Source organism: Perognathus longimembris, chromosome 11, assembly GCF_023159225.1.
Source record: "Perognathus longimembris pacificus isolate PPM17 chromosome 11, ASM2315922v1, whole genome shotgun sequence".
NCBI lineage: Eukaryota > Metazoa > Chordata > Mammalia > Rodentia > Heteromyidae > Perognathus > Perognathus longimembris.
Genome location: NC_063171.1, coordinates 3,095,529 through 3,112,494, shown reverse-complemented (window position 1 = coordinate 3,112,494; position 16,966 = coordinate 3,095,529). Strand labels below are relative to the sequence as shown.

The window sequence follows — 16,966 nt, the reverse complement described above, 5'->3', positions numbered from 1 at the left end:
AAGATGGACCACACTGGGAGCCACTTGCAGTGGCTTCAGGATATGTCATAGAAAGAGAATCAGTCATGAAGTTACATGGAGACTAATTAGAAATTTGATTGCATGGAGGTTGGTTAAGAGAGTGTCTATAATGAACCCTTCTGGAGTTCTTGCTTTGTTACAATGTGTATTAATCTGCTAAGGGTTTTGTAACAAAATACCCTAAACTGGATCCTTTAGACAGTGGAAGTGTGTTTTCAAGTTTGTAGTTCTGGAGGATTGAAATCTACAATCAAGGTTGGCAAGATTGAGGGTTGTTTCCCTCCCTCCCTCCTTCCCTTACTTCCCTCCCTCTTTCTCCCTCCCTCCCTTCTTCTTTCCCTCCTCCTACTTCTCTCTCCCTCTCTCCCTCCCTTCTTCCTTCTCTTTTCCCCCTTCCTACCTCCCTTCCTCATTCCTTTTTTCTTGTTCTTGCTGGTACTAGCGCTTGGACTCAGGACCTCTCATTTGGCCTTTTTGCTCATAGCTGTTGCTCTGCAACTCAGCCACACTTTCACTTGTGTTGTTTTTCTGATTATTTGATTATTAGAATTTATGGGTTTATTTTCTTGGGCTGGCTCTGAACCTTGAACCTTGATTCTCAGATCTCAGCCTCCTGAGTAGCAAGGATTATGGGTGGGAGATACCAGCCCCTGGCCTAAGGGTTGGTTTCTGATGAAGTCTTTCTTGCTTATAAATGGCTCACCATTGCTGTGTTCTCTATGACTTTTCTCAGAGAGGAGAGAGAGCTCTCCAAATTCCTTCTACTTCTAATAGGGACACAGTCCTGTTAGATTAGGTTCTCCCTGATGATTTTATTCATTGATGAATTGATGACTGTAGTCACCACTTGGAAGGTCTTGTGTCCAAATATGGGGCCTTTGGGTATCAGCATATGAATTTGAGATGGAACAAAATTCAATCTATAACACAGTAGGTATAGAGTACCTACCTTAAAATTATTTTTGAAATAACTCCTTGCAGTTGGGTGCTGGTAGTTCATGCCTGTTAAATCTGAGATCTAGAGGATTCAAGTTCAAAACCAGCCTGGGAAGAAAATTTCCCAAGACTCTGTCTCCAAAATAAGCAGTAAAAAGTAGGCTATAGCTGTGGCTGAAGTGATTGAACACTGCCTGTGAGCAAGCCAGCTGAGCATGCAGGAGGCCCTGTGTTCAACCTTAGTACCAGCAACACAACAAAGCACCGGTAACATTGGTTTTATGAAGTCAGTTGTGATACATGGGATACTCTCCTCTGCAACTCTTCCTATTTGCTACTTTTCTCTGATCAACTAAATTAGACCCGATAGGAGGAAGTGATAGATTTTATTCAAGATAAGAAATAACATATAAACACTTTTTCTTTTTTCTCAGAAATGTAAGCAAAGATGGTGTTATCTGTCCTCCACTTACTAGAAATCTAAATCCTTTCATTTTCTTTCTTTCTTTGAGGTGATGAGCCGCCCTGGAAATTATGTGGAGCCCACCATTGTGACAGGCCTTGCCCATGACGCACCCATCGTACACATGGAGACTTTTGCTCCCATTCTCTATGTCTTCCAATTCAAGGTAGAAATCCATCCTGTTTCTCCAGTCCAAAATTGAAATTAACAATAGTAAGTAATGAAATAAATAATAATTTGAAATAAATAAATGGTAAGACTGGGGGGAAATGAAGTATGGCACATTTCACTTAATTAGCCTTTGGGGAAGCATCTTAAAGTCATGAGCATTTAAACATTTAAAGATACCAGATAAAGTATTTCAAAAAAGCATACTGTAACCTCTCTGTACATCAGTTTGATAATAAAAATTTGGAAAAAAAAACCAAACAGAATTATTTTAATTATTCAGGTTATATGGGACAGTGGAGATAGAAACTCAAGATTAAATTCTTTATAATTGTTTAAAAAAAAAAAAAAGCATACCAGGCTGGCTGCCAGGGAAACTGAGATGGGGAGTTGACTGGTATTGGTGTTTATGGAATGTATACATTTGTATCCTGTATTTCTCTCTTTCTCTCTCTCCTCTCTGTGTCCCTTAGTCTTCTCACTTAAGGTTGGCACTCTACCACTTGAGCCACAGCTCTTCTACTAGCTATTTGGGGGTTTAATAGGGTCTCACAGATTTTCCTTCCTGGGTTGATTTTGAACTGTGATCCTCAGATCCCAGCCTCCTGAGTAGCTAGGATTACAGGTGAGCAACTGGAGCCTGGTGAGGCAGGGTCTCTTAACAAAGGAACTAGACAGTTGGACAGCCTGAGGGCTGTGGTCCTGTGCGCATACACAATGAGAAGGTAAAGGGCAATTTAAGGATATACTTCTATAGTCTACAATCAGGGATTGGGCTGTGGTTACTTTAACAAGATAATCCTCCTAACCTGAGACAGGCTCTGACCAAGCCAGCAAATTTTAGTTTAAAGACTTCATAAACTGAATCCAGGTTTGAATGTGCCATTGTGACCAGGTAAATGATTGTGGGAATTGCATTATGTTATATATACCATGTTTTAGAATGTCTTCCCTGTTTCATCTGTGTGACCCGTGAGTGTCATTTTGTGCTTTGTGATATGTGTGTTTGATTTTGAGCTCTTGAACCAATGAATTTGCTTCTTGGGGCTTCAGTTGGCAGATCTGTGAGTTGGTGATTGAGTATAAATGTTGTGTCTTTGGGACTGACTAATTAAATGCAGAGATCATTGTGCTGTATAGGATAAAAATGGAATAAACATTAGCCATTAGAGCAGTAGCCTGAATGGAAGACTGTACTAAGCTTTGCTTCTTAAAGTAGAATTGAAGCAAAACCACTACATGTCTTACTTATTAAAATATGATCTAAGAGAAACATAGAACTAGTAAAATTAGTCAAAGTCAACTGAAACACTGGTTCTTGGTTTACATCAATTAAATGAGATTAATGCTAGTGAATTTTGTGTGTGTGTGAGCATGTGCATGCACATGCATGTGGGCACATGCATACGTGTGCACTGAAACTGGGGCTTGAACTCGACTTTGTATCCTTCCTTAGCTTATTGGCTCAAGACTCTCCCTCTAATACTGCACTTTTATTATTTTGCTTGATAATTGGAGATAAGAGTATCTCTAATTTGTCTGCTGGAGCTGTCTTTAAACCATGATTCTCAGGTCTTAGTCTCTTGAGTAGTTAAGATTCCAGGTGTGAGCCCCCAGTGTCCAGTTACAGCAGTGAACTCTGACCTGAGCACTGTGACATCTAACAGCCTTCTATTGATGTGTTCCTTTAGAATGAAGAGGAGGTATTTGAGTGGAATAATGAAGTGAAGCAGGGACTTTCAAGTAGCATCTTTACCAAGGATCTGGGCAGAATCTTCCGCTGGCTTGGGTATAAGTTTGTCTCTTTCAAATATTCATGTGGGTCGCATTTGTGTGATGAATGGATTTTGAAAGCATTGAATTGCTTTGCTTTTTAACATTGAGAGTCTTTGGGCTTTATTTACTTTGATTTTTAAAAATTTCCTATCATTCTCACCATGCCTCTCCTTCCATACAGACCTAAAGGTTCTGACTGCGGCATTGTAAATGTCAACATTCCAACCAGTGGGGCTGAGATTGGAGGCGCGTTTGGTATGTAGTCAACCATTGCTTCTTTTCATGTTGGCCAGAAAGTAGCTTGCTTTATTTATTTACTTGCAGTGTGTGTATATGTGTGTATGTGTGTGTGTTTGTATTTATCGGTGTGTGTATTTTTGTGTCAGCATTGGGGCTTGAACACCAGGCCTGGGTGCTGTCCCTTCACTTTTTCGTTCATAGCACCTCTTGCGACTTTTTTTGCTAGTTATTTGGTGATAAGAGTTACAGACTTTTCTGCCTGGGCTGCTTCTCATGGAGATCCTGAGATCTCACCCTACTGAGTAGCTCTAATAACAGGTGTAAGCCATAAGCACCAAGCAGTGGTAGCTTTTAAAAGAACTGTTAAGAAATCAAAATAGGATTTGTTTTCTGAAATGATAGTATGTGATTATAATAAAATGTAAATTCCACTTTTGAAGTTATCGCCAGAGTCCTATGTGTTCTGCTGAAATGTGGCATCACATCAGAGCAGAAATCCTCAATCCAAGATATGGAAACCCCTGAAATGTAGCAATTCTTTTCTCAGGAGAAGATTTCATTCTTCCAAACAAAGAACCCCTGCTTCAAAGCCAGAAAACTTTACATATACTATTCTGTGTTTAGTTGCAAAACATATCCCTTTTTTTCAGTTTTTTTTTCTTTTTTCTTTCTTTTTTTGCCAGTCCTGAGGCTTGAACTCAGGGCCTGAGCACTGTCCCTGGCTTCTTTTTGCTCAAGGCTAGCACTCTACTTCTTGAGCCAAAGCACGACTTCTGGCCTTTTCTATATATGTGGTATTGAGGAATCGAACCCAGGGCTTCATGTATGCAGGGCAAGTACTCTACCACTAGGCCATATTCCCAGCCCCCCCCCCACCCTTTTTTGTCTTTTTTAAGATAATATCTTGCTTTGCAGCCCAGGCTGTCCTCAAACGCATGATCCTTTTGCCTTAGTCTTCCGAGTACTGGGAGTATAGGTCTCCACTGCCACATCCTGGAACACACTGCCACAGACTATCTTTGTGTAGATGAAATACTAAATTATTTTTCTTTTCTGGTCCTGATTTTCTTTTCTTTTCATAAGCAATGAGTTATTAATGCTTAAACTTTCAAATAAGTTTTTAAAAATGCCTTCTATACAAGCATATATTAAGGTTTACTTATTAAAAATTATCCAAAGACCTGTTAATTATTTTGGATATATAATCACCGTTCAATGTGCAAGCCTTGCAGAAAGTGAAGTTTCCCTTTCAGCCCCATCTCTGCCCTACTGTGAGTTTGTGGACCTTTAGTCTCCTGCCGGGCCAGCCGGCAGGGGAGCAGGAATCCTGACTGAGGGGCGGCAGGGATAAGGAAAAGGAAAAATAAGGCAAGAGAAAAAAGACAAGAGACAAAGATGGGGTACAGGAGGTCTGCAGCCATAAGGTTGAACCTCAAGACTGCAGCAACAGTTTATTCTCAACTCCCAGCTTATATGCAGTTTTGGAACCAGGTAATAGCATAGGGTTGTTAAAATTCCAGAACACAAAGAGGCTTTGAAGTTTACAACATTTGATTACAGTAAACACAAGGTAACAAAGCAATTCCGGACAGTGGCTGTGGACTTTGCCTTTAGCATATCCTGGCGGTAACAGCACAGCCAGAGGTGATAATGAACCTAGGTGCAGGTTTGGCTCGCGACATCTTGGCGACATCGGCACAGCCAGAGGTCAGGATGAGCTTAGCTGCTAGCTAGGCTCCCGACAAGTCTCTACATTAGCCCATGTGTGCTCACTTTATCCGCGTGGCTCTACTTCCTTAGAGTTGTGAAAACATCTTGTCATGAAAAGCAATCCACTTAGATTTTCTTTATCCTTCACTCCCAGAGGTGACCTTGAGACTATGATTTGGCAGTACTGGGTTTGAACTCAGGCCGTGACACTTCCTAAGCTCTGCCAGTTAAGCCGTGGCTCCAGCACTTTTTGATATATATATATAAAGCACAGGGTCTTTCATTTTCTCTGGCTAGCCTGGATCATGTTCCTGCTGTTTCAGCATTCTGGGTAGCTGGAATGCAGCTGTGGAAGCACTGAGCCATTGTTTAGTTTTGTATTTTGGTCTGGCTAACTTCAGACTGTGGTTCTCCCGTCTTAGCATCCCAAGTAGCTAAGATTATAGGCGTAAGCCCAACACACTTGAGATTTAAAAAATGTTATACATTTAGCATATATGTATTATCTATTTAATATATATTTATCTATATTAGAAAGAATATTTAGAAAAACATTAGGAAAATAAAATTCTGTTTCCAATGTCTCAAGGTTCCCATGCACAATCCTTTAGTTTAATTATATAGATATTTTTATTTTGTTTCCTGATGCTTTTCCTCATAACTCCATCCATGTTATATTCCTCTCATGTCCCGTTTCCGTGTGTTTTGGTGTGGGTATGTGGAGATTTCTGTGAGCTAGTGGAAATGGTGGGTAGGGTGCTTTCCTGCTCCCTTCATCCGCACCAGGTAAGTGCCCGAGAGAGTACGAGCTCCTGCCTTCAGACACTTCCTCTGTGTTTCCTAGGGGGAGAGAAGCACACGGGAGGCGGCAGGGAGTCTGGCAGCGACGCCTGGAAGCAGTACATGAGGCGCTCCACCTGGTGAGGAGGGCTTGGGTCACGGTGGGCCTACCACCTGGGGGTGGGCTGTCACATTCTTCTACTTGCTGTTTTGTTTCTGCTCAGTTTTACTTCATTTTAGTTTGTGTTCCACAGCTCTCTCCTTTTATTTAAATAATCTGTTTGTACTACAGTTTGAACAGCAGAATGCTCCAAAGTCAGAAAAATTGTGAGCTCTGGATTACAGGCATGAGCCACCATTTCCTGACTTTTGGTGTTGGTTTTTTTTTTGTTTGTTTGTTTGTTTTTGCCAATCCTGGGCCTTGGACTCAGGGCCTGAGCACTGTCCCTGGCTTCTTTTTGCTCAAGGATAGCACTCTGCCACTTGTGCTACAGCGCCACTTCTGGCCGTTTTCTATATATGTGGTGCTGGGGAATCGAACCCAGGGCTTCATGTATACGAGGCAAGCGCTCTTGCCACTAGGCCATATTCCCAGCCCCACTTTTGGTGTTTTTGATGCCAGTACTGGTTTGATGCCAGTACTGGGGCTTGAATTTGGGACCTCATTCTCTTACTTGGCTCTTTGCTCAATACTGGCACTCTACCACTTGAGCTGTAGCTCTACTTCTAGCTTTTTTGATGGTTAATAGGAGGTAAGAGTCTCAAGGCTTTGTCTGACCTGACTGGCTTCAAACTGAAATCATCGGATCTCAGCCTCCTGAGTAGCTAGATTTGCAGGTATGAGCCACTGAACCTGGCATAGAAATAGCTTGGATTTCCAGGCACTGGTGGCTAACACTTGTAATCCTAGCTATTTAGGAGGCTGATATCCAAGGGTCATGTTTGAAGCCAGTCTAGGCAGGAAAGTCTGAGACTCTTAACCCCAATTACCCACAAAAGAGTCATAAGTGGATCTCTGGCTTAAGTGGTAGAGTGCTAGCCTTGAAAAAAAAGCTCACTGACAGTGCCCAGATTCTGAGTTCAAGCCTCAGGACAGGGACAAAAGGAAAAAACAAAATAGCTTTTATTTAAGTACAGTAGCAGAATGTGGGTGCTGGGTTGTGTGGGCTGGGTTGTTAAAGGGGTACTAGGAGGAACCCTGGGCCACTGTTCCAGTGTCACTCCTTGCTTGTTGCCAGTGCTGTGACCTGGCTGGCTTTGTCATCCTAGGCTCTGTTGGCCTTAGCCACAGTGCCCCTGCTGGGTGCATCCAAAGAGCTTTGACTGTGGCTCACTGAGTCCCACACACATGCAGTGTTGCTGGTGTTGCCATTTGTGATCAATGGCATTCCTTTAGATGAATACTTAGTGATGACTTTTCCAAACCCATTGAGTGGGGTCCTTTTCCTCTGCTCCAGCTGACTAGCTACAAAGAAGCTTCTATTTTCTATATTATTATAGTTTGTTTTCTTTCTGCCCAACTAAGATATTTGTTTTTTCTCCTCATAATCCAATACACCATTTATTTTATTTTATTTTATTTTTTGGCCAGTCCTGGGCCTTGAACTCAAGGCCTGAGCACTGTCCCTGGCTTCTTCCCGCTCAAGGCTAGCACTCTGCCACTTGAGCCACAGCGCCCCCTCTGGCCGTTTTCTGTATATGTGGTGCTAGGGAATTGAACCCAGGGCCTCATGTATACAAGGCAAGCACTCCTGCCACTAGGCCATATCCCCAGCCCCCAAAACACCATTTATTGAAAGAAAGACAGTAACAGTTTTATATTCTGTGTCCTGCTCAAAAGAAAAGCTGAGTTAGGGTGTGCTATGTGCTTCCAGGCTGTGTGTATATTTTTATAAAGCTGAATTCATACTAATGTTGTCTTATATCCTATTTTTTCCATGAACTTAGCTTAACATAAGCACACCTGCATTTTTTTTCGTGGCATGAAAGCCTTCTGTATCATGTGAGTGATGTCTATTTAATTTCTTTCCTGTTTCTGTCAGCACAATCAACTACAGTAAGGACCTCCCACTAGCCCAGGGAATCAAGTTTCAGTGACGTGTGCATTCCTGTGGCTGCTCCAAGGAGGACGGACTGAGAAAATGAAGGTTTACCCTGAATAAAATGCAGCTTTTTGAACATGAGTGTGACTAATCATCTCTAAGGACCCTGAATCCCTGACCAAATCGAGACAGTCATTACTAAACAAACCAGAATAAAATGTTTATAACACATAGCCCCATTTGTTAAAACAAAAAACCAGGTTGGATGGATTTTTATATCACCAGTTGTCTATTGTGTTTTCTCAGAGTTACTCACTTTATAATTTGTGGAGGAGTACACCATGTTCCACTCTCCAGGTGCCCTTGGTCCCTTGTTTCAGTGTGGCTGCTGCTCAGCTGTCATTCTCCTTCTCTCTGCTGCTCTGCTCTTTTAGAGCCTCTTCTTCCCTGGATACTATGTTTCCCAGCTATTGTATGTTTCTTTTACTGGAATACTTTATACAGAGACTGTCTCACAGTGGAAGAGTTTTGTTTTAGTCTATCAGAGCCCAGGGTAAGGAAGCAGCCAAGTCACAACATTGGCAAGAAGTAGGAGTGGCACTCCAACAGGGAGGTACGTAGTCCTCATACTGACTGATTGGGTATAGAATTCTGGATTTAAAAGAATCAAGTCTTTCCTCTCTGTAGCCTATTGATACTTTAGTTATTAATCAGTTTGATTTTGAGTATATGTTATAATCCCCATTCCCAGTTGACAAATGAGTTTTACCTTCCCTGTTAGATTCAATTTAAAGTTCTATGCATATTATCCAAATGATCCTTGGACCTGACCTTTTTATTTAATTTTATTTGCTGGTATTGGCACTTTAACTTATGATCTCAAACCCTTTGGCTTGCATGCTTAGTTTACCCTTTGCCACTTGAGCCACACTCCCAGTCTTGTTTTTGCTGATTAATTGGAGATGGAGTTGCACAGTTATTTATTGTTATTGTAAAAGTGATGTACAGGTAATGAGTACATTTCTCTGAACAGTATCACCTCTCCCAGTTTTCCCCTGGTCCCCCACCCCAATAAGTTGTATAGTTCATTTTCAACATAGTGTCTAGTGATGCTGTTTAATTTTTTCATCCTTTGTCTCGCCATTTCTTGCACAAACTTTTCTACCCAGGCTGGCATCAAGCTGAGATGCTCACATCTCAGCTTCTTGAGTAGTTAGGATTTCAAACGTGAGCCATAGCACTTGGTATTTTTTTTTTAACTTCTTATCTTTAATACAGGATATAGCAGTTTGGCTTCTCTGTTACAAAGTAAACCAATCCTTGCTTCATCAGTAAAGGGATGTTTTGGAAAGTATGCTTGTTAGACTTAAAAAAAAAAAAATCCAGAAGACAAAGTTCAAATAAATGAGTCCTTAGAGGTCAGCCCCAAAGAGCAAACCACACTAGAGTAAGTTATATAGAGGCTGTTTATTTCCACAGATCGATTAAATATGAAACATCTGGCAACTAACCACTCACATTTTGCTATTTGCTTGCAAATCCTTCTAGATTGGCAATTGTAGGGTTTGGAACTCTGGCTGATATTGGGCAGTTGTCTTTACTATACTGACTTGTAGGTGGCACTGCTGACCAAAGCAAGCCTCTCCATGGAGCAACATGCATTGAGCTGGCTTGTCCAGGAATGAGGTGACTTCAGTAGCAGGAGAATTAATGAACTCAGCCTCCTACTTTTCTAAGCTTTCCTTCCCAGCATGGTTGCTATGCTGTTTCCTGTAGCCTACTTCTGCTAGTGATCTTGAATAAAAACAAACCTCAATGCTTGTCTATAATTGCAGATTTCACCTAGTGATCTTGAATAAAAACAAACCTCAATGTTTGCATATAATTGCAGATTTCTATTTTAAATATAATTAAGTTGTTTTATTTTCTGTTTTCCTGTACTTTTCTAGAATTGTGGTATGAACTAAGGGCCTCAGGCTCTTGCTTGGTCCTCTACTACTTGAGGAACACCTCCAGCTTGATGTTTTGCTGGTTAATTGGAGATGAGTCTCTTGGATTTGTCTGTTTAGGCTGGCTTCAAGTCTCAGTCCTCAGATCTCAGCCTCTTTAGCTAGGATTATAGCACTAGCACTCAGCTACCAGTCTCCTCTCATCCTTACAGTGATCATGCCTGAGATTTCCATTTTGAACAGCTTCATAGGATGTTCTTTTTGCTTTATTCACATCAAGTGTTCAAAAATGTAAGTCTATGTAATTGTTATGACAGTCCTACAAAGCAGATACTGTAATGGTTCCCATTTATTTGAAAAGAAACAGGTACAGAGAGGTTAAGGAATTTACCCCAAGTCACACAGCTGGTATGTGATAGGGTTAAATTATGAATCTAAGTAGCAAGATTGGTGCACTTATGAATGTGAATAGTGCACTGGGAATTGTGGTACTCTTATACTCCTAATTGATACATCTATTTTAGGCTTCCCATCTTAGCTGGGATTATAAGCATTTAACACTGTATTCCATTTCTGTTGACATGGAATTTCAATAAATTTTCTGCCTGGGTTTCCTTGAACCATGGTCCTCCTGATCTGTTTCATACATTGCTGGGATGTCATGCAACATGCCACTATATCCAGCTATAGAAGGGAGGTCTCAATTTTTTTCTGGCTAGCTGGTCTTTGAACCCTAATTCTCCTGTTCTTAGCCTCCCTAGTAACTAGGATTTAAAAACAGTTTTTTTAATATCAAAAACTTAAAAATTGCAACTATGGTAGTATTTTTATTTTTGGCATAAACTTAAAAATTGCAACTATGGTAGTTAGAACTTTTTCCCCCTTAAATTATTGAGAATGCTCTGTCAATCTGATACTCCTTTATTCCCCTAACTGTCCAAGATAGATTAATTATGATATTTCCTGTGTGGCTACAGTACAGTGATGAAAGAATGATGGATGAATGAATGATGCAGCATTTACATTTCAGATCCTAGTCAACTCTTGCTACTTGTCTCATGGTGTCCTTTGTAGCAGAAACCTCTGTGTTGTCTTCATTCATTCATTGGTTCATTTGTGCCAGTACTGGGGCTTGGTCTCAAGGCCTGGGTGCTGTCTTAGGATTTTCACTTAAGGCTGGCACTCTACCACTTGAGCCACAACTCTACTTCTGACTTATTGGTTAATTGGAGATAGGAGTCTGCTGGGCTGGCTTGGAACCACAGATGTCAGCCTCCTGACTAGCTAGGATTATAGGCATGACCTGGTGTCCAGATCTTGCTTTAAGTTTTGAAATAGGATCTCATTATGTAGCCCACCCTGGTCTCCAAAATATTCCCACCTCTGCCTCAGTGTGCTGGAGTTACAGGGAGCCACAGCTCCACTTTAGGCTTCTTTGGTGATTAATTGGAGATAAGATATTCTCATGGACTTTCCTGCCTGGGCTGATTTCAACCACAATCCTCAAGTTTCAGCTTCCTGAGTATGTAGCTGGAATGAGTCACTGGCTGGGGTCAGGATTTCTTTTATTCTTTATAAATTACTAGGCCTTGCAAGAGAGTATTTTGAAAACGATGTATATATTCCAAACTTTCCATTTATTCATGAATTTATATTTGCATATACTTATGTTTTCCTTTTTTATCCAGTGGCATATGATCCACTTATTCCTTCCCCCCCCCCCCCCCCCCCCCCCCAGTCCTGGAGCTTGGACTCAGGACCCGAGCGCTGTCCCTGGCTTTTTTTTTTTTGCTCAAGGCTAGCACTGCCACTTGAGCCATAGCACCACTTCTGGCTGTTTTCTTATATGTGGTGCTAGGGAATCAAACCCAGGGCTTCATGTATATGAGGCAAGGACTCTTGCCACTAGGCCATATTCCCAGCCCTTATTTTTTTTAATTACATGTTTTGATGCTCAGAATTTGAGAAACATAAGTCAGCCTTTGCTTAGCACACACAAGATCTAGCGTTTGATCTCAGCACTGTGGATTAGATTTCTGGTATCAGGGTTTGACCTGGTGCCTCCTGCTTGCTTGGCTTAGCTTCCTCATGACCTGTGCTGTATCACTTAAACCATGTCTTCAGCCCAGCTTTTTGCTGGCTAATTGGAGGGAGAGAGTCTCACAAACGTTTCTTCCCAGACTAGCTTTGAACCTCAATCTTGTGGGTCTCAGCTTCCTGAGAAGGTAGGATTACAGGGGTGAGTCATTGGCATCTGGCTACTACTACTAATAAACTTAAATGTCCCTGATTTATTCAGCAGCATCCCCTAAAGTTGGCTTCTGTGTCTTTCTGACATGTCCCCAGCCTTTTGACACAAAGCTGAGTTTGCACCTTTCCAGGCCCCAGCTTAGAATCAGACACTTCTCCAAGGAGTCCTGGTCTTTCTTGTTAAATATCATTGTCAGAAGTTAAGACTGCAGTGGGTGGGCCCGTTGATGTGGGGCCCTGCCCTGGTCCACAGCAGGAGGGCATGCGCATGGATGATCATTTGGCAATGTGTTCACATCAGCATCATGGGAACCATTTTAATTTGGCCTCTTCTTGTCTCCAGTAGTGAGAAACATGCTGCCATTACCTTGGCTCATTCTCCTGCCTATCATCCCCCTGTAACCAACCTGCACCCCAACCCTTCCAGTCTGGTGGTGCTGGCCCTGTTTCTCCTCTCAGGCCTTCCTCACGTGGCTTGTACATGTCCCCCACACCGTGCCTCTACCCAGAGCGCTTTCCCAACTGCCTCGTGGCCGCAGAACTGTTAGATAAAAGAAGAGCAAAGGATGTGGTGTCCAAGCCTTTGTTGTCCCTCTGCATAGCCCAGGGTGGCTCCCAGCCATATCCGTGGTGCAGCTAGTAGCTGGGGGAAGGTCACCCCTTGCCTTTCAGAGTGTGACTGGAAGTGGCTCACATCACGTGCACTGGCAGAACTCAGTCACACAGCATGTCAGGCCAGGGAGGGTGCAGAAACAAGCCTTTGCCTAGGGAAGCCCCAGAGAGCAGAGTAGGTGCTGAGGAAAACGTGCTGCCCTTAAGCTCTACTTGCTAGCAGGAATATCCTTCCCACTCTGGTTACCTGCCAATTAATGACTCATTTGGATTCAGCTGTCTTTTCTTCAGAGCTACCCATCCCTCAGCCTGCAGCAAAAAATACAAGCTGTGAGTGTCTGAAGGCAGGCCTTCAGGGGAAATCTCCAAGTTGGTTAGAAGGAGGTGGAGGAGATGACTAGACCGGGGAACAGCTGGCCATGCTGGCTTTGGGCAGCCAGTGGGCGGGATGGAAAGCAGCTGTGAGGGGAGGGAGGTGAGAGTCCTGGAGCAGGTGTGACCTGTATGTGAGCTTCCCCCTTTCTTGGCCTCTCTGCTCACTTCCTACTCTCTGGTTCAGCAGCTTGTCATGTTATATAGTCTTAGGGTTATCAAGAGACCGGATTTCATTCCCAGCACTGGGCTGTATAGCACTGGGAATGCCTAATACACTCCCATAAAATGGAGCTAATCTCACCAACACACTTTTCTTTCCAAAGGAGTACAGATGTGACACTGAAAGTGCAAACATTCTGTGTAATGAGTGCTAGACACATGGTGCTACTGGTGGAGGTGCTTAGGGTTTCCCACTTTGTGTGCTGAGCTGGTCTTGGCCTATATCATCCCTGGGACACTAGCTTTATAAAGAGAGAGGCCCAGAAGTCTGTGTGGGTGCAGATACTCGTATGTGTAATCCTAGGTCCCTCACTCAGGAGAGCTGAGATCTATGGGATCACAGTTGGAGGCTGGTCCTGGCAGAATCATTTTCCAGACTCCATCTTCAAAATAAGTAGTAAAATGTAAGGGTGGAGCTGTATTTCAAATGATAGATCTCCAGCAGAGCAAGCAAGCCAGGCAAGCAGAAGCTCCAAGTGTATAAATCCCAGCATTGCCATAAGAGGGGCATAGAAATCTGGACAGTTGGGGCTTACTGACAATCCAAGGTTCGTAGTTTTTAGCAAACAAAGCCTAAGGGAGCACACATAGTTGGGTTTAGCCTCTTTGGCTGACAAAGGCCTTGGCCTTTGGAGTGTATTTTGGGTAGGCACAGTGCAGGGAGCCAGGAGGTTCCCTGCGGGGTCCTGAACCATGGCAAGCTTGCCACAGCTGCCTTTGGCTATGCCAAATGGGTTCAGGAAGTCATCCTGTGAGGCTCCTCAGAACGACCTTTATTTCTGCTACTCTAGAGGTTGTCTGACAGGGTTGCTGTAAAGGGAACTATTGAGAGACCCATTAGAGGAAAACAAGCAGCATTTTGTTAGCATGAGTGCTGTGATGACACGGGCAGTGGAGCAGTACTCAGAGATGAGTAACTCAAGGTTTGGTTAGACTGTGGGATCATGGCATGCTAACAAAGGAAATGTACTTTAGAAAATGACAAGACAGAGGAAAAGAGCTTGTGTGAAGTTGGGTGAGTGAAGTTGGGGACATGGCTTTCTCTGGTGCTGTCTCCCACATTTATCCTGTCCTTCCTAGTAGAAAGGGCAGTGAGTTTGTGGCCTGCTTTCAGATAAGACAGGGAGTACAAGAGAGTATTAAAAAAAATAATAAATCTGTCTGCAGCTCACAATAATCCTCATACCAAACGGACTTATTTAGGGGAGATAGTTTCCAGACTTGATCTTAGATTGTGGTGAGCTGAACACCTTTTGATTAAGTTTGAAACTGTATGTCTAGAACTCAAATGGGTCACTGAATATTCAGATTGTTTGGCTTTCTTTGTGAAAATCCCAAATGGAATGAGGAGATAATTTGATCTCCTTTAGTGGGCCCCCCCACTAAATTGAGACTGAGAAGGTCTCATTCTGTAATCCAGGCTGTCCTTACACTCACCATCCCCTGCCTCAGCCTCATGAATAGCTAGGATTCTAGGCATGAGCCATTGCCCTGGTATAGCTTTGCTCCTCTCTTCTGTAGGACCTGAGACCTTGTGCTCTTACTGGGGATTAAATGATACATTGCCTTGCCCTTTCTGGGGATAATATGAGGAAATACCACCTTAGGAACACATCTTTTGAAAAAAACAACAACATTGAAATCCTTTAAAATGATTTTTATGGTTATTGTTTTTTATTAGCATATACCAATTACACAAAATCATACTTTTCATGATGACATTTTTATACATGTAAACAATGTATCATATTAACTCCCAGTTACCCTCTCTTGTTCCCCTTCCCAGTGGCTTCCTCCCTCTTCCCAACTAGGCCCTTTCTACTTTCAGATCTATTTATTATTTATTTTAAATTTTATTTTCATTTAAAGAACCAGATATTATATATGAGAGAAAATGTGGTATTTGGCTTTCTGAGTCTAGTTTTTCTTTTTCTTTTTTGTACATGATTGTTTTGTAGTACTAAGTTTTGAGCTCAGGGCTTCATGATTGCTAGGCTAGCATTCAAACTTGGGTCAAGTCTCCAGACACTGAGTCTGGCTTACCTCACCTAATACAATGATCTCTAGTTCTTTTTTCTGTACATGACACAATTCCATTGTGTGTGGGGGGTGCGGGGGGTGGTGCTAGTGTTGGGGCTTGAACTCAGGGCTTGAACTAGTCACTGTCACTGAGCTTTTTGGCTGAAAGCTAGCACTCTACCACTTGACTGGATGAACTGAAATCTCAGTGAAGTTTTTTGATTTGCATTTTCCCAATGGCTAATAACATTGAACATTTTTGTCCTGTTCTTGTTGACTGTACTCCTGTCTGTTAGTTCATTTGTCCCTTCATTGATGAGACTGTTTTTTTTTTTTAGTGTTTAATTTTTTTAGTCATTTGTATGTTATATATATTAGTCACTTGTTTGAAGGGTGTCTCTTAATTATGTTGATTGCTTTGCTGGGCAGAAGGTTTAAATTTGAGTTAATACCATTTACTAATTCTTATTATTATTTCCTCAGCTATAGGAATCTTACTTAGAAAATAGTTCCATATTCCTAAATCTTGAAGTGTTTCCCTATATTTTCTTCTAGTACCATAAAAGTTTCAAGGTCCTAAATTAATGTCTTTGACCCATTTTGAAGTGATTTCAATGGAAATCTAACTTCAGTCTTCTATAGGTGGGTGTTTGTTTTTTTTAGAACCAGTTGTTGAAGAGTTGTCCTTTCTCCAATGTGTTTTGGCACTGTTGTCACAAACCCCATGGTCATATCTAGGTGTGGTTGATCCTTATGTCAGGAGGTGTTCCAGAGAAGTTGTCATTGTGGGAGGTCTGTCATGAGGAGGTTTGTCTTGTTCCTTAGGATTACTTTCAGTCCCTTGTCTAAAGAAGTTATTGATTAGTCCTATCCTTCCTAGATTCCAAGCTGATTGCACAGAAAGCTGCAGAGAGAAACGCTTAGAACAAGTGTGGAGAACAGAATGGAGGCAGCCATGCCAAGCTTTGCTCCTGCTTTTAGTTAATTCATGGGTCCAGCAAAAGCAGCTTTTACACACTGCAGCAACACAGAAGGAAATGAAGACACCCTGGTTAATATTATCATTATTTTTTTACCCATAGATATAAGGTGAAGACACTCATTAAGCATTCTTATAAAAATATTTTTGTGCTATTTTTCTGTTGCAGAGTCCACTTTCCCTTTCCTGGATTCCTTTAAAGGATTAATATTTTCTCTATTTCCTAGGTAAACTTTTCTCATGTAAGTAACTTCCTTGAGACCAGAATGTTTCTTTATTCTTAACAGAAACTTTCCTGTATATACTGATTGCCTAAGTATGTTTAGCATATCTTCTTAGACATGAATAAACAAGGAAATTTTATTTCTTCATATTATTACATTATTATTATTATTATTATTATTATTATTATTATTATTATTATTGT

The 16,966-nt window shown here is 41.8% G+C and overlaps 1 protein-coding gene and 1 long non-coding RNA gene across 3 annotated transcripts in view; one reads left to right on the top strand and one right to left on the bottom strand.

Annotated features, from left to right (window-relative positions):
* Window positions 1-8,277, top strand: part of Aldh7a1 (aldehyde dehydrogenase 7 family member A1) — a 39,274-nt gene extending 30,997 nt beyond the window's left edge. Inside the window, exons 14-18 of one of the 2 annotated variants that reach the window (XM_048356435.1) lie at window positions 1,470-1,586; window positions 3,280-3,377; window positions 3,546-3,619; window positions 6,159-6,234; window positions 8,137-8,277. In XM_048356435.1, coding sequence (XP_048212392.1) covers window positions 1,470-1,586; window positions 3,280-3,377; window positions 3,546-3,619; window positions 6,159-6,234; window positions 8,137-8,191 — 420 coding nt within the window. In that variant the 3' untranslated portion in view covers window positions 8,192-8,277. Of the gene's footprint in view, window positions 1-1,469; window positions 1,641-1,696; window positions 1,783-3,279; window positions 3,378-3,545; window positions 3,620-6,158; window positions 6,235-8,136 lie in introns of those variants that run through there. The other variant, XM_048356436.1, reaches the window with a different exon arrangement.
* A 41-nt stretch (window positions 8,278-8,318) lies between these two features.
* LOC125359008 lies at window positions 8,319-14,386 on the bottom strand. The gene is made up of 3 exons (XR_007212470.1): window positions 14,376-14,386; window positions 12,179-12,183; window positions 8,319-8,447 (listed from the first exon to the last, which is right to left on the bottom strand). It is a non-coding gene; the product is annotated as an uncharacterized LOC125359008 (long non-coding RNA).
* Window positions 14,387-16,966: the final 2,580 nt, after the last annotated feature.